At 37.7% G+C, this 24,774-nt stretch overlaps 1 protein-coding gene and 1 long non-coding RNA gene across 18 annotated transcripts in view; both read left to right on the forward strand.

Moving 5' to 3' along the window:
- LOC119778392 (NLR family CARD domain-containing protein 3-like) overlaps positions 1 to 24,774 on the forward strand; it is a 56,361-nt gene that overhangs the window by 20,004 nt on the left and 11,583 nt on the right. For 13 of the 17 annotated variants that reach the window (XR_005280057.1, XR_005280058.1, XM_038277588.1 and 10 more), the window contains 3 exons: positions 833 to 2,585; positions 15,136 to 15,318; positions 17,445 to 17,615. Coding sequence is in view for 15 of the 17 variants with exons in the window: in XM_038277588.1 (XP_038133516.1) it covers positions 833 to 2,585; positions 15,136 to 15,318; positions 17,445 to 17,615 (2,107 nt within the window). In the remaining 2 variants the exon portion in view is untranslated. Of the gene's footprint in view, positions 1 to 832; positions 2,586 to 15,135; positions 15,319 to 15,540; positions 15,553 to 17,444; positions 17,623 to 24,774 lie in introns of all 17 variants that reach the window. The other 4 variants (XM_038277589.1, XM_038277602.1, XM_038277592.1 and 1 more) reach the window with 4 other exon arrangements.
- Positions 6,315 to 7,159, forward strand: LOC119778394. The gene is made up of 2 exons (XR_005280059.1): positions 6,315 to 6,453; positions 7,019 to 7,159. It is a non-coding gene; the product is annotated as an uncharacterized LOC119778394 (long non-coding RNA).

Below are 24,774 nucleotides of genomic sequence, written 5' to 3' on the forward strand. Positions count from 1 at the left end.
TTAATTTTACTTTATTCTCGTAATGTTACAACTTTATTCTCAAAATAAAAAATAAAAACTGGCCCTAATATGCCGTCGTATAACTGAGCTATCTAACCTGCTAACTGGATCATCAGTCCTTTCAGTTTTTGCTGGGTTGACTAATGTGATCCTACTGGGTTCTGAGATTCACATCAATTACAGAAAATATATTATTTATTTAATGTATTTTACTTTATCATTTACGCAGGTAGACAGAGGGGAGGCGGGGTATTTACTGTTCAAAGGTTTGAAGACACTAATTTAACTATTCAAAAACTCTTCAAAATAAATGGGGCAACATTTAAAACACCTAAAATAGGTAGAATACATTGAATGTTTCCTTAATCTTGATTCTGGCGAGTCAGAAAATTCCCTTTCAAATGAGGTTAGCCTGAATGGGGCCGTTGATGCAGATGATTATTAAACAAATAGTAGGATGCATCTGATTTTAATGATTAGCATTATGCTATAACTGAGCTCAATGCAGCGGCTAGGCGGCTCCAAGCAGTTCCTGCAGCTGTGCCCAGTTCACCACTGATTAGGGTGAAGGTACAGTGTGCAGGAAAACTGGGACACAAGGCTTTAGACATTTGGAGTTTTTATTGGTGCAAGTTTCAGGATTTCCTGGTTGGATGATGCAATGACCTCCTAGCTTAGATAGCTTGGTATAAAAACTATTAGTTTTCTGTAAATAATGAATGTTTCCTCCATAGAAATGAACAAACACAGCCCTCAGTGAGAATATCAGAAATAGTTTTTATTCTTCGTTTGGCTGAAATGTTTCCTCCCGTTTCTTTGTTTCTCCATTCAGATGTTGATGGTCGATGTCAGCGTGACCTTAAAGAGTCTCTGAAGAAGAAGTTTGAATGTGTCTCTGCTAAAGCTGGAGAGAAAACCTTTCTGGATGAGATCTACACAGAGCTCTACATCACAGAGGGAAAGACTAGAGAGGTCAATGATGAACATGAGGTCAGAAGGATTGAAGCAGCATCCTGGAAACAAAACAGAGCAGGAACAACAATCAGACCAGAAGACATCTTCAATCCTCCTGGAGGAAGGGGTCGGATCAGAACCGTGATGACGATGGGCGTGGCTGGCATCGGAAAAACAGTCTTAACACAGAAGTTCACTCTGGACTGGGCTGAAGGCAGAACCAACCAGAACATCCAGTTCATATTTCCATTCACCTTCAGAGAGCTGAATGTTCTGAAAACAGAGTTCAGCTTGGTGGGACTGATTCATAAACACTTTAAGCCAATCAGAGATGCAGGGATCCACAGCTTTGAAGACTTCCAGGTTCTGTTCATCTTAGATGGTCTGGATGAGAGTCGACTTTCTTTCCACCACAATAAGATCCTGACTGATGTTACAGAGTCCACCTCAGTGGATGTTCTGCTGACTAACCTCATCAGGGGGAAACTGCTTCCCTCTGCTCTCCTCTGGATAACCACACGACCTGCAGCAGCCAATCAGATCCCTCCTGAGTGTGTTGGCATGGTGACAGAGGTCAGAGGGTTCACCGACCCACAGAAGGAGGAGTACTTCAGGAAGAGGTTCAGAGATGAAGAGAAGGCCAGCAGGACCATCTCCCACATTAAAAAGTTAAAAAGTCTCTTCATTATGTGTCACATTCCCGTCTTCTGCTGGATCACTGCTGATGTTCTGGAGGGTTTGTTGGAGACCAGAGATGGAGGAAAGCTGCCAAAGACCCTGACTGGGATGTACATCAGCTTCCTGCAGCTTCAGATCGAACGTAAAATAATCAAGTATGATGGAGGACAGAAGACAGAGTCCCAATGGACTCCAGAGAACATCAAGATGGTTCAGTCTCTGGGAAAACTGGCCTTTGAGCAGCTGCTGGAAGGAAACCTGATCTTCTATAAACCAGACCTGGAAAAGTGTGGCATCAACATCAAAGATGCTTCATGGTTCTCAGGAGTGTTTACTGAGATCTTTAAAGAGGAGAGAGGGATGGACGACACCTCCGTCTACTGCTTTGTTCATCTGAGCTTCCAGGAGTTTCTGGCTGCAGTCTACATGCTCCACTGCTTCACCAGCAGGAACACAGAGGTGGTGGAGAACTTCCTGGGAGAAAAATACAGAGAAACATCTCTGGAGGACTTCATGAAGAAAGCCATGGAGAAATCCCTCAGGAGTCCAAATGGCCACCTGGACCTGTTTGCTCGCTTCCTTCATGGCCTCTCTGTGGAGTCCAACCAGAGCCTCTTAGGAGGCCTGCTGGGTCAGATGGAGAACAGTCCAGAAACCATCCAGAGAGTCATCAACAATCTGAAGCAGATGAACACTGATGATAGAATCTCTCCTGATAGAAGCATCAACATCTTCCACTGTCGTCAGGAGATGAAGGACCTCTCAGTTTATCAGGAGATCCAACAGCTCCTGAAATCAGGGAAGAAGCTCTCAGAGACCCAGTGCTCAGCTCTGGCCTACATGCTGCAAATGTCCGATGAGGTTTTGGATGAGTTAGACTTGAAGAAGTACAACACATCATCTGGAGGACGACAGAGACTGGTTCCAGCTGTGAGGAACTGCAGAAAGGCTCGGTGAGTCCAGATGTCTTCATGGTGTGATGCTGATTCAGCTCTATTGTCCTCCTGGTTCTTCTTCATGGTTCTAGTTGCTTCTGGATGTTTTTGCTCTTTAACTTCTTCCTTCATCCTTTGGACTATTTCAACCATTCAAACATCTAAACGTTCAGCTTCTTCAGGACAGCTCTGCTGGAGCTTTTGGTGTTTAGAGATTTGGATCATTTTCAAAATATTCCACTTTGGATCAGTTTCCATCTTCCATTGAAATGAATAGAAAACCTTCAGAATGTAGAAAATCTGTGTTTTCTCTAAAGATCCAATCAGCCAGAGACCCATCAGAACCTTTAAACTCCTCTTCTCTCATTGGACTGTTAGCCCAGAATTCACCTTTTTAGTCTCTTTGACTGTTTTTATAAAATCACTGTTTAGCTTTGATGGAAACTTGGACCATTCAGATCAATCCCTGCATTGCTGCTGTTGCCATGGAGATGAGTTGTTTGGATCCAGAAGCAACTTTTCTTCCTGCCACAGATTTCCTCCATAAAGACCTGTAGAGACATGAGCTTTAACACTTCAGACATTCCAGCCTCTTCTAATTACTGGGAGAACTTTCACTGCTTTCTGCAAATTGTTTAATTTAATAACAGCAGAGATACAGACATCCATGGATGTACAGAAAAGTAGGTTTGTGGGGATATATGTGACAGTATCTGGCAGGAGCGTAACCATTACCTCTGGCACCAATTTCTCCTTTCCTTAGTGGCTAAAGCTCCACATAATCCCCAACAGCCACAGTTTAAGACCAGGGGAGAAACTAGGCTGGTTCTTTAAACTATAAACTAAAACATTTAGAGTTTTAGCTGCCAAACCTTATTTTAGTGACATAATGAGCCTTGAACATCTTGAACTAGTAGCCAGAAGAGCCAAACAGTGAACATCAGTAATCCTCCATTCTTGTGATCAAGTAATTACTCAGCAAACTACATTAAATGGGAGCGACAGGCTAACAGGGTAATAAGCCACATCATTTCATTGAATGGTTTGTCCAGAAAAGGTTTCTGTCGTTTATGTGTGTTCCGGACACTTGTTGTGTATTTTTCTCTGATTTTGACTTTAGATAAATTAAATTGATTAGAAATTATTACAGAAGCAAACACTGACAGTGAATGCTGCAGGATAAATAAAATCCACCAGTTAAAGAAACATCAGATCTGTTCTCAGCACTTTGATCTGTTATGAATTAGTGGGGCCTGCAGTTCTACTCCTCTGATTGGCTGCCTGGAGTTTAAATTAGTTGGATCAGAAGAATTTGTGAGGAAGGCTTACGGCCATACCGTCCTGAACACGCCCGATCTCATCTGATCTTGGAAGCTAATCAGGGTTTAATAAAGCAGACTGGATTAAATTTAGATTCTTGAGTCAAATAAACTTGGAAAAAGTAGATATGAGAATGGACATAAATGATGTAAACATAAACATTTGTAAGATAATTATGGAAGCAGCCGACCATTCTATAAAGAAAACAGGGTGTAAAAATGATAAGAAAATGGTACCATGGTGGATAAATGAATATAAAGAAGCAATAAAAGTAAGAAATAAAGCATTTAAGGTACTAAAAGGTAATCAGATTTATAATAATTTAACTGATTATAAAAGAAAACAAGCAATGAAAAGGAGAACTATGAAGAATGCAAAAAGAGAATATTGGAGACATTTTTGTAGCACAATAGGAAAAGACACAAAAATAGAAAAAAATAGGACAGTAATTAAAAGAATGAATGGAATAAAGAGAGAGTTTGAATATCTTATTTTAATAATAGACAGTAAAAAAATAATAAAAGATATAGATAAAGCTGAAATATTGGCAAGAACATTTAGTAAAATTCACAGTTCAAATAATATTAGTGAAGAGGGTAGAAAAGGAAGAGAAAATACAAAACGTAAACATAAAGATTTACTAGAGTGTGTTGAAGAAACAAACAATTTATTGAATGTTGAGTTTACAAAAGTGGAACTGAATGAGGCACTGAGGAAGACAAAAAATACAGCACCAGGTAAAGATCAAATTTGGTATAGAATGATAAGTCAACTTAGTGAAAAATCCAAAGATATAATATTGCAACTATATAATAAAATTTGGGACGAGGGAAAATTACCGACGAACTGGAAGGAATCAATTCTAGTACCAATAGCTAAACCAGGAAAAGATCATTCAAATCCACAGAATTACAGACAATAGCTTTAACATCAAATCTATGTAAAATAATGGAAAGAATGATTAATACTAGATTAGTATATTATTTATATAAAAAAGGTCATTTGTCAAAATATCAAAGTGGTTTTCAAAGGGAGGTGTACTAATGATCCAACACTATGTTTAGAGCATGAAATTAGAAGAGCACAAGTAAGTAAGGAAAGTGTAGTGGCAGTATTTTTTGATATAGAAAAAGCAGATGATATGATGTGGGTTGAGGGATTATTAATTAAATTATACATGTTGGGTATTAAAGGAAAAATATTTAAATGGATTAAAGACTTTTTAACAAATAGGAAAATACAAGTTAGAATGGGTGAAGTGATCTCAGGAAAATATATAGTAGAAAATGGAACTCCGCAGGGTAGTATTATAAGTCCATTACTGTTCTCAATCATGATAAATGATGTGTTTAAAGATATTGGAAAAGGAATGGGATGCTCTCTTTTTGCAGATGATGGAGCTGTTTGGAAAAGAGGGAAAAATGTAGATTTTATTGTAAAAAAAATTACAAGAGGTTATTATTGAAATAGAGAAATTGGCGTTGCAATGGGGATTTAAGTTTTCAGTTGAAAAAACAAAAGTAATGATATTTAATCAGAAAAAAATAAATAAGGAAATAAAATTAAAACTATATAGCCAAGGATTAGAGCAAGTAAAGTGTATAAAATTCTTAGGATTATGGTTTGACGAAAAATTAAAATGTAATATTCATATTCAAAAAGTTGTTGATAAATGTAAGAAGATTTTAAATATTATGAGATGCTTGGCTGGCAGTGACTGGGGAGCAGATAGGCAATCACTAAAACAGATTTACACAAGTATGATAAGATCCAACATAGACTTTGGTTGTTTAGTTTACGGTTCAGCAGCTAAAACACATCTGACTAAATTAGACATTATCCAACATCAGGCATTAAGATTGTGTACTGGAGCATTTAAAACCACACCAACAGCAGCAATGGAAGTAGAAATGGGAGAAATGCCGTTAGATTTAAGAAGAACAAAACTAGAAATAAATTATTGGTTGAATTTAAAAGGTAATAGCTTAGATCATCCAACTCGGGAAATTTTAAATCCATGTTGGGAAAAAGAAAAGAAAGAAATTAGGAGTTTTGGATGGACAATTGAAAATAAAATAAAAAAAATTAAAATTAATGATTTAGAAATTACTTTAACTACACCAATATCAGTTATACCACCATGGATTCTACCAGAGGCAATAGTAGATATGGCAATAATGGAAATGAAACGAGATAAATCTTATATCGTAGATAATTATTCAGTACAGTTACATTTAAACAATTATTATCAATATATTTAAATTTATACAGATGCATAAAAAATAAATAGGAAAATAGGAATAGCTTTTGTAGTAACAGAATTCAATATAAGAATAGGAAAACAAATTACAGATGGATTATCAGTATACACAGAAGAAATGTTGGCAATATTATTAGCTTTGCAATGGGTAGAAGATATAAAAAATCAGTCATTTGTTCAGATTCAAGATCTGCATTATTAAGTATAAAATATAATCAATCAGATAGCAGGATGGACATTTTATTAGAAATAGTTCATACATTATTCAGAATACAAAATATGGGTTTGATAGTTACATTTCTGTTGGTTCCAGCTAGCCTGACGTAGTCCGACTCAATTCTAGTCAGAATATGAGTCTAATGCTGCTCCATAGAGCTGTGATTATGGGGCGTGTTTCGAACGAACCAGGAAAAAAAATGCCTCTGCACTCAATTGGATAGATCTACAACCAATAAGAGCAACGGAGTGCGTGACGTATGTTAAGCGATGCATAGTTGTTGTCAACAAAAATCAAAGCGTGCAGTTGCACGCCTAGAATAAGAAGATTAGACTTGATCGCGTTTCTCTGTTCCTCTTTTAAAATTAATTTGCTGTCGATATCTTCTAGAACAGACCTAATAGCAGAATCTACTCACCCAAACTCTCCAGCGGCAGCCATTATTGTTGTCACCCTAGCGCGCTTTGGTCACGTGGTTGATTACGTTACTCTTGATCATCTGTCCATCATCGTATAAAGCCCGCCCTGACAATTTGATTGGATCGCCTGACAGTGGGCGATAATACTCGCGCTACTATGGAGCAGAGCCAGACTGAACTTCCCCGAACTCAAACCTTGTGGGCGGGACTAAGTTCGGACTGGCACCCAGGCTAGGTTCCAGCACATATTGGAGTAGAAGGAAATGAAAGGGCAGATAAAATGGCAAAGACGGCGATTCAGTATCCTATTAGTTTTACAGTTAAAACAAGTAAATCTGAGGGAAAGAATTTTATTAAAGAGAAACTGTTGGAAAAAGGTGGAATGAAGAAAAAACAGGAAGATGGTTTTATAAAATTCAGAAGGCGGTAAGAGAAAGGAGAAATGGTAGAAGAAATAGAAAAGAGGAGAGAGTGATAGCTAGGTTAAGATTTGGACATACAGGACTTAATTATACACTTTTTAAAATTAAAAAACATAATACTGAAAAATGTGATTATTGTGGAAAGTATGAAACAATAGAACATGTTATAATAGAATGTAATAAATATGAAAGAGAGAGAAGATTTATTTTAGAGTTTGAATGTATTAAGGAAAAGGTAAATTTATTAGATATTTTGAGGAAGAATTTAGGGAGTAAACAAATACAAATAGTTATTAGATATTTAAAGAAAACTAAATTATTTCATAGAATTTGATTATAGATGGTCTTTATGATATTGATGAGTAAAATACTAAGATATATATATATAGATAGAAATAGATATATATATTGATAGATAGATAGATAGATAGATAGATAGATAGATAGATAGATAGATAGATAGATAGATAGATAGATAGATAGATAGATAGATAGATAGATAGATAGATAGATAGATAGATAGATAGATAGATAGATAGATAGATACACATAATGTTTTGGGAAGAGAAACGTTTTATTTCGCTGGGTCTAGCAAACCTGCCGGACTACTTTCGGCTTGACCAAAACTGGACGAGAACTCTGCTCACAGGACACTGCCAGGGGTAAGTCAGTGTGATTGCATGACACTGGTGATGGGGATGCCATACAGATTCATGTCAAAAATACCGAACTATCCCTTTAATGTGAGAAAACAGAGTGCCAGAAAGTGCTAAAAAAAACTACTTTTCTCAGGACATTGAACACCACCTGATCTATAAAGTTGCATTCAATGACCGAAAAGAGCATTGATTTTTTTCTGTGTTTAGCGACACCTCTTAAAACAGCGCATTAAACTGCTGGAGTTGATGGCGTGCCTTTGAGGTTAAAAAGTTAAAATAAGTTATGTTGAATTTCATCAGTTTGTAAGTAGATTTTAAAAGTATATATTCTTGGCCGTAACAAACGGCGTCGTAGTGAGCGCTCTGTTGGTTAGCAGCAGCTATGTAACCTGCTCAGGTTGTTTTTCCTCCATTAACTGCTCAGCAGAGCTGAATTGATCACATCCAGCTAAGCAGTCAGCTGAAGTCAGATTGTCTAAAGTTTACAAACGTTTTGGCCTTGGAGAATATTTATCTGTTAGTATTATAAGGGGATGAATGTGAATTTTCATATTTAGACCTACGTGTGTGTTTTCCATGTATACAGCTAACCCCGCTAACGTTAGCTCATGCTAAGATCCTAATTCATGCTAACATGCTAACTTCTCTCATGTTCTTCATTCATGGAGGCTAACTGAAATGTACTCATTTTATGCTTACTCATACTGTGATCTAAGTGAGTAAAGTTTGCCTTATTCCTGTATTCTTCAGTTTTATGGTAGTTGTGGAATGAGGACTTCATTAAAGGACTAGAAACGTCAAGCCTTGTGGTTTTTTGGAGGGCTTCTAGCTAACCGCTATCTGGCTGTCTAGCCTTGCATCGGCACATGCACTGCGAGGGCAGCACAGCGGGACTTTCAGAAGACATTTTTCATGGATTTTCAACCAAACGCCTGGTAAAAGGACCCAGTTTGGTCCCTTTAGGCTTGCCTTATTTCCCGCTACATTCATCCACCCAGATTAGATGTTCTTCATCCTCCTACTCATCATCACACCCTTCCCTCTTCCAGCCCTACAGGAGAAGCTTGTTAGAAACCATCACAGGTTTGACATCAGTAACATTGGCTGAGTTAAAGGAGGGAACAAAGCTTCACTCTCTGCTGATCTCACTGCTCTGCAGCTTCTCATCTCCAATGTTGGACATGTCTGTGGGGCTGTGGAGAGAGGAGAAGTTAGGAACTGATGATTATTAGCAACATCTGACCTGTAGAAGATGTGAAATCATAGGCCAGTTCAGGCTCTGTCTCCTCCATCAGGTTCATGTTTCATTTAGTGATTTCATCAAGTCTAAAGTCATGAAATGAGTGACTGGAGTCTGACCTGAGTCAGACCTCTGAGCAGTTCATTCTTCTCTCTAGAATCACCAGTAGTGTCCTTCATCCAGCTCAGTCAGCCTCTTCATCAGTTGCTTCAGTTCCTTTGAGTCTCTGATGCTGCAGCTCCATCAGATGCTGCAGAGAAAACTGAACTTTCCTTCACAGACTGATAGAAGATCTGCAGCATCTGACTGCAGATGCTGCTGCTGCTAAAACCTTCAGTGTTGTTCTGTGAACATGAAGCCTGAGCTGTTTGAACCTGTTGCTCAGCTTCTCTGTTTGTCTCTATCACTGTGCACTCAAAAAAAAAACTTGTTCCCAGAACGTAATAAAATTATGGAAATAATTTCCACCTAAATAAAATGCATTAATTTAGCGAGAAGCAATTTTGTTAAGTGAACAAAGTGTAAATATGTTGGGGCAACGTGATGTATTTGCATTACTATTACTTAATTACCAGGGGTCAGTCCAACTAGATAAATATAGGTAAATGTAACATACTAACATAATTTTCTTAAGCCATTTAAACTTGTATGATAGGATTATTAGGTACATAATTTAATAGGGTAGTTACAACTACTTTTCAAAATAGCACAGTACATGAATTTATTGTGCTGAGCCCACAAAACAAAGTTAGGTAAGATTTTAACTTTATCATATGAAAATGAACATAAGTAATTATTCACAAAATAAATCATTTTTAACGTATACATATTCAGCTATTTAAAATGTACATGTCAGCCTATATACCCCCAGCTGGTGTCAAGTTTGGAAAAGAAAAACATGAACTAAATTGTATTTGTTGAAATCACTTTACTTTAAAAATGACTACGTTGTGAAAATACACCAAACAATAAAGCCTGAAACAGTGTCCAACATCATGTCTGTAAAAAAACTACAACAGATAGACAAACAAAAGTTGTAACTCCTGAGTTAGGAAATTGGAGCCCCCTGTCATTAGGTGTCTATATTTAGAGCTCTCAGCAAAGCCCTTTACAAAGTTATACGCAGAAAGTGGTCCTGTCAACTGAGTGCAAAGAACAATATTTGAGAACAACCAAAATACAGCATAATGCATCAATATCAAAATAGTTTTCTTTAGAAAATAACAATTTGTTTTAAAACCTTACCTTTGCATAAAGAAACATTTCAAAACATTCTATTTTGTAAACCCAAAATAGCAACAGGATGTATTAAAACACAAACACAGCTTCCAGTTCAGTAACTACTCAAATGGCTTCAAATGCCTTCCCATTAGAGTAACTCCAAACCTGTAGTTTACTCTATTGAGGGTGACTAACACGCAAGTAGAGTTTTCAGTGTTTGAGTTTTTTTTTGAGAGTCTGTTTCCATCAAGCTCCATGATGATCTTCTGCAAAGCTTCAAAGGTGTATCTGAGCTCTGGTGGGTAGCTGAGGTTAAGCGCATATACAAGCGCAAACAACATGACCACAGCAAGTGGCAAGTTTCCGAGCCCATCCAGAACTATACCTACATCTTCCGGTCCATCACCTGGCTCTGCACCTTCCTTGCGAATGACAAATATTCCAAATGTCGTCTCCATCACTGCAGCTTCACTGCTCCCACAATCTGTGTTCTTCACAGAAAAAAGGGGGAAATAGAGGATATAGATGTAAAGATATGTTATACTGGTCCCATTTTTAAACACACTAAATTACATACCATGTATTCTTTCACAAGATTCTCGGGCTCTTCATTCAGGTACACACACAGGGCTTTGAAGATTAACTCTCTTTTGACATCAATGGCGTCAGTCTGAGTATGTAGGACAATAAATAAAAGATAAAACATTTTAATCAACTGGTAGAAGATTTTACAAACAAAACTTTAAATTATACATTCTTCGAAATGTAAAAATCATTGACAATTTTTATGATATATGAACTTACAATATCCATGGGTGCATTGGTTTTATGTACCAGCAAGACATTTTATCATAGAAATATGTCAAATGTAAGCATGTGGTCCCAGGAAACAGAACCTACCATTGCAACATCAGTGGACATTGTCATATCTGCCCAAGGTTAATATTTTATAAGATCCTTCTTCATAAAAGTACATTACACCCCTCTCCATCTAGTTTTATTTCTTTCCATCCCTCTGAAACTTCCGCTTTAAATTTCAAGCATTAAGTTTAGAATATTGAATCGGTACAGGTTTGACAATTTCTATTTTATTCTATTATCATACCTTGGTGATTGGTATCATGATGCTCCTTATCTTTCTTCCTTGAACGCCGCCTTTCTTGCCAAACACCAGTTTGAAGAATGAGCATCCAGCTGGGAGAAGAACTTTGACAGCAAACTGATGGTTGTAATCCTCTTAAATTCAGCAGTTAGCTTAAACAGAAAGGGTACACAAAAGTAAATTTAACTATCATAGCATTGAAATGACCGACTAGTTTAACAATTGTCATCACCAAATCCTAAATCAGCTTACAAGTTATTTCCAAGGCTAGCCCACATTTTGTTGGCTGATATAAATCACACTGTACATATTTCAATCAAAGTTAATGAGTGCTGTGCATTTATTCAAGATGCAAATTGGATGATTGATTAGCTACTAATTTAATTTATGAGGCAAACAATGCAATCACATTCCTAAAATGAAAAAGCATTTCTGAAAATACTTTTTCATTTTCAAAATTTACATTTCAAATTTATTTTTGGTATGTATTTTCTGGGGTCCATTTTCAAAAAATAAATCTCAAATGTATTTTTCTTTTTTATTTTAATTAAGTAAAATGATGAGAAGCGTTAAAGAAGAAATTTAAAATGCAAACAGGATGATTGATTACCAATTTCATTTATGAGTCAAACAATGCAGCCACATTCTTAAAATGAAAAAGCATTTCTGAAAATGCTTTTTCATTTGAAATATGGTAAAGATTTGCTTTCCTAGCTGGGCTACAGCACAACAGTACATTTATGGTAGCACACATTTGTTCCCTCGTCAACAAAGTGAATAAAATCTGACTGTGGAAAGCTCCATAGCACGAAGAACTACTGTGTTGATGTTAGTAGCTGGATGAGCTAATGCTACGTGGAGTTGACATAGAAACCCCGCCAAGGTGCCGGGATGCCGTGGTAGTTTCCAAACTTTGAGCTAATGACTGTTAAGTGCCGAGCTTTCTGCGGACTCCACACGAAGCCAAGATTCGGATTGGGGGGAAATTCATCACCACTATTATTATTAATGTAGCCTATGTGACTGGAGCCTTTTAGCTGCAGCTACATTCACCAAACGCAGGCAATTATCCCCCACCAGCCATGCCTGCATCAGCTCTTAGCTCATTTTGTAAATGAATCCGCACGCGTTGTCAACCATGCCGTCGACCTCAGGACGCTAGCTTGTAAGCTTAGTTAGCTATGAGCATGGCGACAGTCTGATATATTAATGCACTCTAATAAAACGCCCAGTAACAAATAAATAATCCAAAATGCAAAAGAGGACAATAACTAACTGTCTATAACATGTCTGCTGCCGTATTGTTTTCTGTTCGATGGATGATAAAAGATTAAACTTACCTTCTTCCACACTTGAAATTTCTTTTCAAAATGTCTACTCCTTCTGCCAGCCAGAGTCGGGGACTCACTCACCTTTGACCGTGGCCTTCAAGAGAGGGGAATGTGCTCATTACTGCCACCTACTGCTTTGGAGTGTTATTGATTTGCAATCTTAACCCATTAGAATTAGGTTGTTTTAACATAAATTATTCAAGTAAATTTTAAGTTGTTGCATTTTATGCTAAATCTACATGATTTAAAACTGTTCAACCACAAAACATGATTTTATATAGTAGAAGCTACATGTTAGACATAAGATAAGGTAACAGACACCCAGTTTGCTTTTTTTGAGTGTGGTTCAATGGAGCTTCTAACCAAAGCAGAGACACAGCAGGTCTGCAGCTGAACCAGGACCTGAAGAGACTGAAGAGATTCTCTGTGGTGTCAAACAGGACATTGATGAGGAGCAGTGATGGTTAATGAGGCATCTTGAAGCCAAACTGGATTGATGCTGCGTTGATACTGTCTCACAGAATACTGACACCTGCTGGACATTTAAAGACACTACAGGCAGCTTATTGGACAGACTAAAGGCCCATTCATACCTCACGTAAAAGACGGATACGGATACGTGTGGAGTGTTTCATACGTTCTAACCGTCGATTTCGTCCGTACTTTGACACGAAAATTGGGAGCTTACGCTTACGGACGAAACGGATCACTACAGAGCAATACTACCGGAAACGGTGGGGGCACTATTGAGGTTTTAGTACAAAATGTCAACAGAATCAGGTCTTGGACCATCGCCATGTTTTGATCAATGACGAATCATTGGCGCCCAGCACTGCCACCTAGAGGAAATACGGGTTATTGCGCACCTCAACGGACGGAGGTATGAAGGAGTCAACGGATAGAACGTACGGACAGAAATACGGACGTGCAGGCCAAACGTGAGGTATGAATGGGCCTTAAACTGAATTGATTTGATGACCGAGTACAATGATATCATTTAAACTATCGTACGTCATATTATATTATTTCATATCTATGCTTATATTGAAAAGATCTTTGATATTTTTAGATGCAGCCAATAAATAATTCTGTCATGATGGGTTCACTGAAAGCGATCCAAGAATGCAGAACACCACTGACGGACACAATGATGAAGGTTTAACAGTTTTATTATGCACAAGCACACTGAATATTCTGGTTCAGGTTCGGGGCCTGTATTCTGGTTCACCGGAGTCTGCGTGAGAGACAGTTCAGTTAGCGTTGCCAACAGAGGTTTGATTTCCAGAAGTCTACTGATTGTACCTTGAGGGTTCTTGAGGTTAGCTTAGGGAGAGTCTCTGTTGGTTCTGGAGAAGAGTTCATGAGCAGAGTCCGTAGCTGCTTCAGCGTCTCACGTCTACTTAGAACAGACCTTGGCTTTGGGTTTCCCAGCTCTAGTCCAGAGCTGCTTGGAGGTTCTCTGTGAATCTTCAGGTTTGGCTCAGAGGTTCGGCTCGGCAGGTTAGCTCTTCCAGAGCTTTCACAGAGGAGGCACAGGTTTCCTGGAAAACAGACACAGGGGTTAGAATCCACGCTGGATTCAAAAGTCATCGAATTACTCTGAGAGTCTAGGCTTAAGCGCTGACCAACTGGAACAACACTGCGGCGTTGAGGCAAGGTCTGAAGACAGCTTAAGTAGTGGATCCTCTGATGATCTTGATGAGCTGCAGCTGTGCAGGAGGCTTCCTCAGGGGATCCACGGCGGACTCTGCTGGAGAAAGGTGGAATTTCTCCAGCTCCCAACAAATGTAAACATATAAGCGTATATAAAAGGAAAATGTGAATGAGGATGCTTGTGGACTAGGATTTTAAATCATATTTTTAAAACAATAAGTTAAGTAAAAACAGTAAATAAACTAAGAGTCAGTGTGAAATGAACTTTAATTCAGATAAGTTGAGTGATAACTGAGAGGAAAAGTTTGAACCAACGAGAAAATTAGAATAACAACACAACAGCTGAAACGTTCCTATTCCTTTTAGCCTCCAAAATTCTTGATCATTTTATCGATAAACAGCAAAATATGAGACATTTTTTTAGCAGATGCATCATGTTGACAGATCCGTTTTTAAACCCAGTTTAGTGAGTCAGTCAGTTAGAAACAACTCCTGTATCGGTCACATGACTTTCTGGAAACGACACGCGCACCGATACAGTGTTTAGCTCTATGGGCTCCATGCATGCACCGACGCATCGCTGTTGCTGGACCCATCACTAATGTGGAGAGCAGATGTTCATCAGATGATGACATCACTGTTTGCTCATCATGTTTTAGTCTGTGTTTATCATCCAGATTGTCTGATTTCATTAGAACTGACTTTATTTCTCCTCTAATCACAGACTTGGTGGCTCTTCTCTCTCTGAGGCTGAATATGAAGTTGTGGCCTCAGCTCTGAAGTCCAACCTTCATCTGACTGAAGTGGAAATAGAGGAGATCAGTGGAGATTATTCCTTTGGAGACTCTGGAATGAAGCATCTGTGTGAGATACTGGAGAGTTCAATCTGCAAAGTAAAGAAACTGCTGTGAGTTTTCTCTGTTTATTCAAACCAAATCATTCACTGATACTTTAATGCTGATTTTAATTCATCATTTTATTCTAATATATTTTCTTTAAAAACAGCTGCTGTCCAAATGTCAGAATAACATTTATCAGACTTTTTACTTTGTAAATGAATTATTTTCCTGTTCCAGATGTTCTAAATATTAAACATTATTTTCCAGATGTTCAAACTTTCAAATGTTTTGGACTGATGGACAAAAATGAGGAAAATGAGTCAAATGATGTTAAGTAATGATGGAGATGTTTCAGTTTGATTTGGGAAAGATTCAGATGATGAGACAAGATAAGATGGCTTTATTTCTCATTTCTGAGTCACATCTTTCCATCCAGAATGACATTTGGTTCCTCTAGAGTAGAACCGGAACCACAAACATGTTAGAATAACTAGAATAAAATAAGACGATCTAAAAACTAATGTTTAGGAAGAAAAGACAAAGACATGAAATCTTTGTCCTGAAGCTGCTGTTCTGTTGGACCGGGTCAGAGAGAACCCGTCCTCTTCAATCTGTCAGCTGTCAGAGTCACTTGGAGACACAAATACTTAGTTACTGAACTTAAGCAGCTTTTTATTTCTGACTTATTTACTTCTTATTTCCTTCAGTATTTATTTTTCAGAATCCTTTTTCCTTTTCCTTCCTACATTTGAAGCCAAATATCTGGACTTTCTACTCCTTCCTTTCTCCAAACTGGCTCATTTCTTCTCTCCATATTGATAACGACATGACGTAAGAGCTGCAACAAAACAGGGAAAATCAGGAAGAGAATCTGTCCAGTTGGAGCCCAGTTAGTTTGTAGAAAAACACTGATAGAGACATGGATGAAGACAGGAGGCTGGAGACATTGATGGATCAGATTGTGAGACGCAGACATTGCTGTTTTCTCAGCAGAGAAATTATTTAGAAGAATCAAGTTTTTAAAAGTCATTTTTTATCTGTTAAGGCAAAAACTTTATTTTAATTTAGTAGAACCTGAAAGTTTTACAAAAAATTAACTTTTTCATTTTTTTCTTCAACATTTTTTAAAGTAGCTAAAAGATGAGAAAAGCTTTTCACTGAAGATCATTAAGCTTCTGAGTTTTTTAGAAAAACCTTTATCTGAATCTTCGATCATCTAATAAACAAACATTTTTAAACTCAGAGAATCTTAGAAACTGATTAAATAGATTTTGTTGAATCTCTGTCAAATGGTCAGATCCTAAAAACACATTTGATTATTTTATTGATGATGAGAGATTTCCAAAACATGGATAAACATTGATTGAGCTGTAACTTCCATTTTTCCTGCTCTGAGTCAGTATTAAGGTTTAATCTCTATCTTTGGTCTGGATTGATCCGTTTCTTTCTGTTCCTGTGATCAAAGACGCACCAGGCTCCACCTCAGCTCTGAAATCAGCCCTGTTCTCCTGCTGCAGGGTTATTTGCTTCTTGTTGTTTTTATTTCTGTGTAATGATGGAGGCAGGCCCACATCCCTGGACTGAGCAGCTGTTCTGCCCGTTAAAGGAAAGACAAACTGCCAGTCCGTCCCTGCATGGAGCTCCTAGTTCACAGTCACGGTGCCCCGTGTGCACAAATACCAATTTCTCTGTCTGGTTTTTTCTCCATTCATTGTCAGGTTATGGTGGAGCAGGCAGCCATTATATGAAATACAGTGAAAGTTATCTAATTAGTTTCTGATCAAAATGTTTAAATGTGGTGTGATTGTGGGCCACCACCATCACACTCATCAGTTCAGGCTGATGAAGGCCCTGTCCTGCAAACCTTACTGTCATTTTCCACCTTTGGAGCCGTTTGAATAGAGAGTTTTGTTTCCGTAGTTTCTAGCGACTCCTCTGGGCTTTATCTCCATCTCAGTATGGTAGCAGCTGCGTACCGGTGTTATACTATATTCAGTGACCCTGGCCAAAGAGAGAATGTGTTCAGTGATGCTGTATGATTGGGCCAGCACAGTGTCAGTGAGGAAAATAACCAATGGTCATTGGACTAGTGTTTATCACGTGCCGGGGTCACATATTCTGCTGGAATGTTTTAATGAAAAGTTTTAATCTGCATCCTGTTGAATTCAGCTAAAATCTTTGATTCTTTATTCAGATTGATTCAATGCAGTCTCTCAGAGATCAGCTGGGCTTCTCTGGGCTCAGCTCTGAAGTCTAATCCATCCCATCTGACAGAACTGGACCTGAGTGGAACCAACCTGGACCCTGGAATGAAGGAGCTCAGTGGGTTTCTCCAGTCTCCCCTCTGCAAACTACAGACATTGAGGTCAGATGTAGTATATTTGTTTATTCTAATAACATTACAGTGCAAATCTCAGTGTGAAGGTCAATCAGTGAGCTAGTAAAGGATCAATAGGCTGCTTTTTCAGAAGATGCTGCATGAACACATGTCCAACAACTGGCAGGAAAGTGAAAAAGGGAGAATTATCAGCCAAACTGTTAAATCACATGTTTTTTTTAATGCAGATGAATCAACAAATACATACAGATTCTTTAAAGGGGTGATATAATGATTCTATAGGGTATTTGGTCCTTAAGGTCTCTGAATAGGGTGTTAAACATTAGTTGGGGTGAAAATAGCATATTAGCTGTTCTATGAGCCCTAATGCAGCCTGGTTAAAAGCCTCAGAATGAAACAACAGGTTTCCTTCTTTTTATGGTTTGATCATGAATATTTAGATGAGCTGTGCTCTGATTGGTTGGTTTACAACGAGGGAAGCTGCTGAGCAAAGACTCAGTCCTACTTTTCAAACCTAAAAAAATGTCCGGGGGGAATTTCAAAATCGTCCAGGATTTTGGTCGACTACAGTGCAGCAGAACCGAGCCATCAGCTCCGGGGCTGGTCCGGGTCCGGTAAGGCAGGTGGTAGGAAGCATACCATTGGGGAGGATGCAAACCGTCACCGGGTCGGGTTCGGTTGCTCTGTCCCCGCCTGGCTCCGGACCTGGACCAGTCCCGGAGCTGATGGCTCGGTTCAAATGCTCGGTCCGGTCCAGTCAGTGAGCATCCAACTTTGCAGGGATCTTCTGATACACAGAAATAATCCATGCCTGTCGAGTCGTCGGATCCTTGGAACATGATTTGGGTAAAGTGCTGACTCAGCATCTGGCCTTCAGAAAGGTCAATATTTCAGATGCAGTAACTGTCACACCTTGAATAAAATGATTATAAACCTACAGAGAAAAATATTATAGGCTTTTATTTTATGATAAAATTATAAACCATGAAAGTAGCTGAAAAAGTTCAGTTTGAACAAGTTAAAGAAAAATGAGTTTTAAATCACTTCCTTGTTGCCTCCAGTATCTCAGTAGTGCAGTTTGTCTGTGTTCCCCTTTTATTGATTATAACATTTTATTTCTAAGAACCTTCAGATCATCCTATGGATAAACATGGTACTGAATAAAATCATAAAAACATAAATAACAGCAAATCATTAGAACTTGCATTGACTTGGATAGACATAAAAGTCAGACCTAAATGAAAGGATGAGGTTGTGTTTGGTCTTTGATGGCCATCATGGGGCGCCCAGGGAGCAATCGGGGGTTAAGGGTCTTGCTCAGGGACCCAGAGTGGCAGTCTGTGGGAGTGGGTTTCAAACTCACAACCTCAAGATTCCAAGCCCTATGCCCTAACCACTAGGCCACCACTCCCCACTGCATTCATAGAATCAGACCAGCCTTAACCCACTTCAGCTTTTAGTCTCTTTATCATCTTATTTTAAACACATTGGGACTTTTTGATAAACATAAAGCATCAAGAGGCGAACTTCCCAACCAGACTGACAATGGAAATATTGGAAGATAAATAAAAAGAGGCTCCAAAAGAAGACAAGACCCAGAGCTGAAGCAGGTCAGACAGGGGAGGCTGCAGGACACAGAGAAAAAGGCTCCTCCTCCTCCACTGAGAGCAAGTCAGCTCTCAGTGGAGGAGGAGCCTTTCCTGCCGTCCCTCTCCTGGCCTCAACAGCTGAACAGTTAGATGCTGATCCTACAGCATCAATAACAAATATCCACGTTGGTCTGGAGGGAGCTGCCATTCAATGGGCATGAACCCCAGAGCTGAATACTAAATGGGTGATGTGTCTAAATCAGCAACACTGCTGCCCTCTATAGGAGGGAATGAGGAAGGTCAACTATTCCTCTATCTCCCCTCTTTAAAGGAAATATACACTATATACTTGTTATAATAAAAAAATGATTGAAGAAATAACTATGAATATTTCAACAATAAACAATAGATTGATTTTAATCAAGCAAACAAGTTGGACAAAAAATTAGGTCTTTTTTCTTTCATTTTTATGAAGTAGCTAAAAGATGAGAAAAGCTTTTCACCAAGGATCATTAAGCTTCTGAGTTATTTAGAAAAACCTTTATCTGAATCTTTGATCATCTAATAAACAAACATTTTAAACTCAGAGAATCTTAGAAACTGATTAAATAGATTTTGTTGAATCTGTCAAATGATCAGATCCTAAAAACACATTTGATTATTTTCTTCATGATGAGAGATTTCCAAAACATGAGATAAACATTGATTGAGCTGTAACTTCCATTTTTCCTGCTCTGAGTCAGTATTAAGGTTTAATCTGTATCTTTGGTCTGGATTGATCCGTTTCTTTCTGTTCCTGTGATCAAAGACGCTCCAGGCTCCACCTCTGCTCTGAAATCAGCCCTGTTCTCCTGCTGCAGGGTTATTTGCTTCTTGTTGTTTTTAGACATTCCAGCTTCTTCTAATTACTGGGAGAACTTTCACTGCTTTCTGTCTTTGGAAATTCTCAGTCACATACTCACCTATATTGGGTTGGAATAAATAGTGGTGATTTTTATTGGTGTTTTGGTCCATGGTGTAATTAGTTGTTTCTTGCCTTTTACTTATAAACTGAAGTTCAGTTTTAAACAGATTTTTTAAGGACAGTAAAAAAAAATCTATTTTAATAATTGAAATAATAATCAGAAACTAAATAATAAGGCAGCTACACTGCAATGCATTTAGTCTGCAGTGCTGCAGATCAAATTAAATATAGTGAACCACTGACTGCCACCATCTAAAGGATTAATTGGTTTCTGCCATGAAGAAAAGTGGAAACAGCTGCTAAATTTGAACTTTAAATTCATGCAAAAAAGAATTTTTTTTTTTTTTTTTAATTCATTAAGAAATTGTTTACTTAAATCCATGGATGTACAGAAAAGTAAGCTTCTGGGGATATATGTCACAGTATCTGGCAGGAGCGTAACCATCATCTCAGAAGTGAGGAGGACACATTATTCAGAGTGATTTATTCGTCTCTGGCATCAATTTCTCCTTTCCTTAGTGGCTAAAGCTCCACATTATCCCCAACAGCCACAGTTTAACACCAGGGGAGAAACTAGGCTGGTTCCTTAAACTATAAACTAAAACATTTAGAGTTTTAGCTGCCAAACCTTATTTTAGTGACATAATGAGCCTTGAACACCTTGAACTAGTAGCCAGAAGAGCCAAACAGTGAACATCAGTAATCCTCTATTCCTGTGATCAAATGATTACTCAGCAAACTACATTAAATGGGAGCGACTGGCTAACAGGGTAATAAGCCACATCATTTCAGTGAATGGTTTGTCTTTAGATAAATTAAATTGATTAGAAATTATTACAGAAGCAAACGCTGACAGCGAATGCTGCAGGATAAATAAAATCCACCAGTAAAACAAACATCAGATCTGTTCTCAGCACTTTGATCTGTTATGAATTAGTGGGGCCTGCAGTTCTACTTCTCTGATTGGCTGCCTGGAGTTTAAATTAGTTGGATCTGAAGAATCTGAGAAACATTCATGTGAGAAAACAGAGTGCCAGAAAGTGCTAAAAACTGCTTTTCTCAGGACATTAACAACCCAGTCTCATGGGAAAATGTACCTCCACTACGTTGGTCCACACTGGAAAACGTAGTGGAGGTACATTAATGGCCATTTTTTTGTGGTACTGTTACGTTTCTTCTGCCTATACGCTTTCTATTGTTTTACGTCCTAGTCACGTGACTTTCAAGATTCCAGCTGAGAGAAGAAAAAAAAATATATAGATGGCCGACATTCGCTCATTTTTTGTGAAAAGATTAATGACTTGAGTTTGTTTTTCCATTAAAATGAGTTTTGATTACATTTCTAGTGAGAATTGTATAGTTTGTTGCCAGAATATTTACTCAGGGAATGTACATATTCACTTGCTTGTTCGTTTCTTGCAAAGATTTTTCAAGATAATGTGAAACTGAAACGTTTTGGTATAAACATGGCTGAGATTTCTCTAACTTTTAGTGGGAAAAATCAATAATTTCAATCAGTTTCTGCATTTAAATAGGTTTTGCTTACATTTATAGCGAGAAGTGTAGGGTTTATTTACATAATATTTACTTAGTGAACATACATAATCACCCGCTTGCTAGTTTTTGCTACGTTTTTCGGATCTCGTCAGGATTATGTGAAATTGCAACGTTTTGGCTGCTACCCATCGCCTAGCATTTAGCTGCCGCCCCGATTCAACATTGAATTCTTTGTGATTTAACTCCATCTGACGGATCAAACCTTCGCCACTGCGTGCGTTGCGTCTGAGGTGGATTTTCAGATCAATGCATTACGTCGTGGCATCCGGGAGAAACTAATTAAACTAGTTAAAAAAAGGATCATGGGTTAAGATCGGATGTGTTTTATTTGGAAATCTACCGGATCCTTTGTGCAATTAACTTCCTGTTTGGTGCGATCTCATTGATGGGTTTTGACCAGATTTTGACCAAAGAGGAACTAAAAAAAAAAAAAAAAAATTTGAATACACAACCAGCATATCTGGAATCAGTGACAGAGAGCGACTGGGACCAGAAGTTTATTAATTTCTCCCCATTGATTTCCATTCAAAATTTTTTCAATCCCACCAGGCTCTAGGGAAGGGGCGGGCATACCGCCACCTACTGTTCATGAGTGTGTAGCAACATTGTTTTACATCTATTAAATTCTATTTTTTTATTTTGTCTTCTGAAGATAAATAAATAATGCTTTCCTTAATCTATAAATATCTTTTATATTTCCTTTATTTCCCAATAATCCTTTAAGACTCCATTCTTGGCCTGTCCTCTTTTCAATTTCTTCCTTTCAGGTTCATATGTTTTGCAGTTCATCAATACATCTGCATTTTCTATCTCTCCACATCCTTCACATTTAATATTATTTTTCCTCCCTATTAAGTATAAATTGTCATTTAAATAAGTATGACCTACTCTTAATCTGATCATTATTATTTATTCCCTTCGGTTTCTCTCATTAATATTTCTATTTAATACTGACTTTTGTACTTTATATAACCTTCTTCCTTTTTATCTTCATTCCACCTTTTTTTGCCATTTTTCAATTTATTTCCTCTTAATAAATGATTTTCCTTCCCCTTTCCCTAAAGGAATTGTAATTGTTATTTGTCTACTTTTCATTCCAGCTAACTTTCCATTAATTAGCTTGAAAACAGCACTTTGTAGGCACCCAGTTTCTCTAACAATGGCCCTTTTTGGGTTACCCTCCATGCATTGGGTGTCAGTTCAGTGGCAGTTCCAGAACATTTTCTTAGGGTTGACCAGGCAGCACAATAATGTGCATGTGGCCAAAAAGTAATAGGGATCAAATTCGGTTCAGAGTCAAGCTATTGGGATCAGGCATCAGGTTCAATTTGCATATTTTCTTAGCCAAAACAAGGATTTGTTGGGCTACTGTAATTTTGAATTGAAAAACGTCCTGAATGGGAAGTCTTCAAACTTGAAAAACAAAGTCCAAAGTTTTTTTTTTTGTTTGTTTTGTTTTTTTTTTGGAATGATTATGACCTGGATGTCTAAGAATCTTCACCAGCTTATCAGGGAAATGAATGCCCACAATGTCTATATTCTCCAAAAGAGAATAACAGAACAGACCTTCATGAGGCCCTTGTTAAAGCTATGCACATATTAATGCATCTATGCTCTTCAAATAACTTTCTGGTTCGACGCAACATTTACATTAAATGGGTTGAGAGGTTGTTCTTTACCAGTAAATACATAAAAGATTCCCAGATGACTGCCGATACAAACTCTCCCCTATAAAACCTAAAACTAATTCTTATAAGAGAGTAAAATCTGTATTAGTCTTCATTAAATGTAGCATATTGTTGTAAATAATTTATTGCTTTATTTTTGGTGTCAGCTTTTGGTCAATATGCTAACCTTAAAAGGTCAAAGTGGGAAAATGTAGTAGTAGTAGACAAATTAGCAATTAGAGGAGGCAATAACAATTACAATTCCTTTAGGGAAAGGGGAAGGAAAATCATTTATTAAGAGGAAAGAAATTAAAAAATGGCAAAAAAAGGTGGAATGAAGATAAAAAGGAAGAAGGTTATATAAAGTACAAAAGTCAGTATTAAATAGAAATATTAATGAGAGAAACCGAAGGGAATAAATAATAATGATCAGATTAAGAGTAGGTCATACTTATTTAAATGACAATTTATACTTAATAGGGAGGAAAAATAATGATAAATGTGAAGGATGTGGAGAGATAGAAAATGCAGATGTATTGATGAACTGCAAAACATATGAACCTGAAAGGAAGAAATTGAAAAGACGACAGGCCAAGAATGGAGTCTTAAAGGATTATTGGGAAATAAAGGAAATATAAAAGATATTTATAGATTAAGGAAAGCATTATTTATTTATCTTCAGAATACAAAATTTAAAAATAGAATTTAATAGATGTAAAACAATGTTGCTACACACTCATGAACAGTAGGTGGCGGTATGCCCGCCCCTTCCCTAGAGCCCGGTGGGATAGAAAACATTTTGAATGGAAATCAATGGGGAGAAATTAATAAACTTCTGGTCCCCGTCATTGATTCCAGATATGCTGGTTGTGTATTTAAATTGTTTTTTTTTTTTTTTAGTTCCTCTTTGGTCAAAATCTGGTCAAAACCCATCAATGAGATCGCACCAAACAGGAAGTTAAATGCACAAAGGATCCGGTAGAGTTCCAAATAAAACACATCCGATCTTAACCCATTATCCTTTTTTTAACTAGTTTAATTAGTTTCTCCCGTATGCCACGACGTAATGCATTGATCTGAAAATCAACCTCAGACGCAACGCACGCAGTGGCGAGGGTTTGATCCGTCAGATGGAGTTAAATCACAAAGAATTCAATGTTGAATCGGGGCGGCAGCTAAATGCTAGGCGATAGGTAGCAGCCAAAACGTTGCAATTTCACATAATCCTGACGAGATCCGAAAAACGTAGCAAAAACTAGCAAGCGGGTGATTATGTATGTTCACTAAGTAAATATTATATAAATAAACCCTACACTTCTCGCTATAAATGTAATCAAAACCTATTGAAATGCAGAAACTGATTGAAATTATTGATTTTCCCACTAAAAGTTAGAGAAATCTCAGCCGTG

Source organism: Cyprinodon tularosa, unplaced genomic scaffold (assembly GCF_016077235.1).
Source record: "Cyprinodon tularosa strain WSP-4 unplaced genomic scaffold, ASM1607723v1 ctg1327, whole genome shotgun sequence".
NCBI lineage: Eukaryota > Metazoa > Chordata > Actinopteri > Cyprinodontiformes > Cyprinodontidae > Cyprinodon > Cyprinodon tularosa.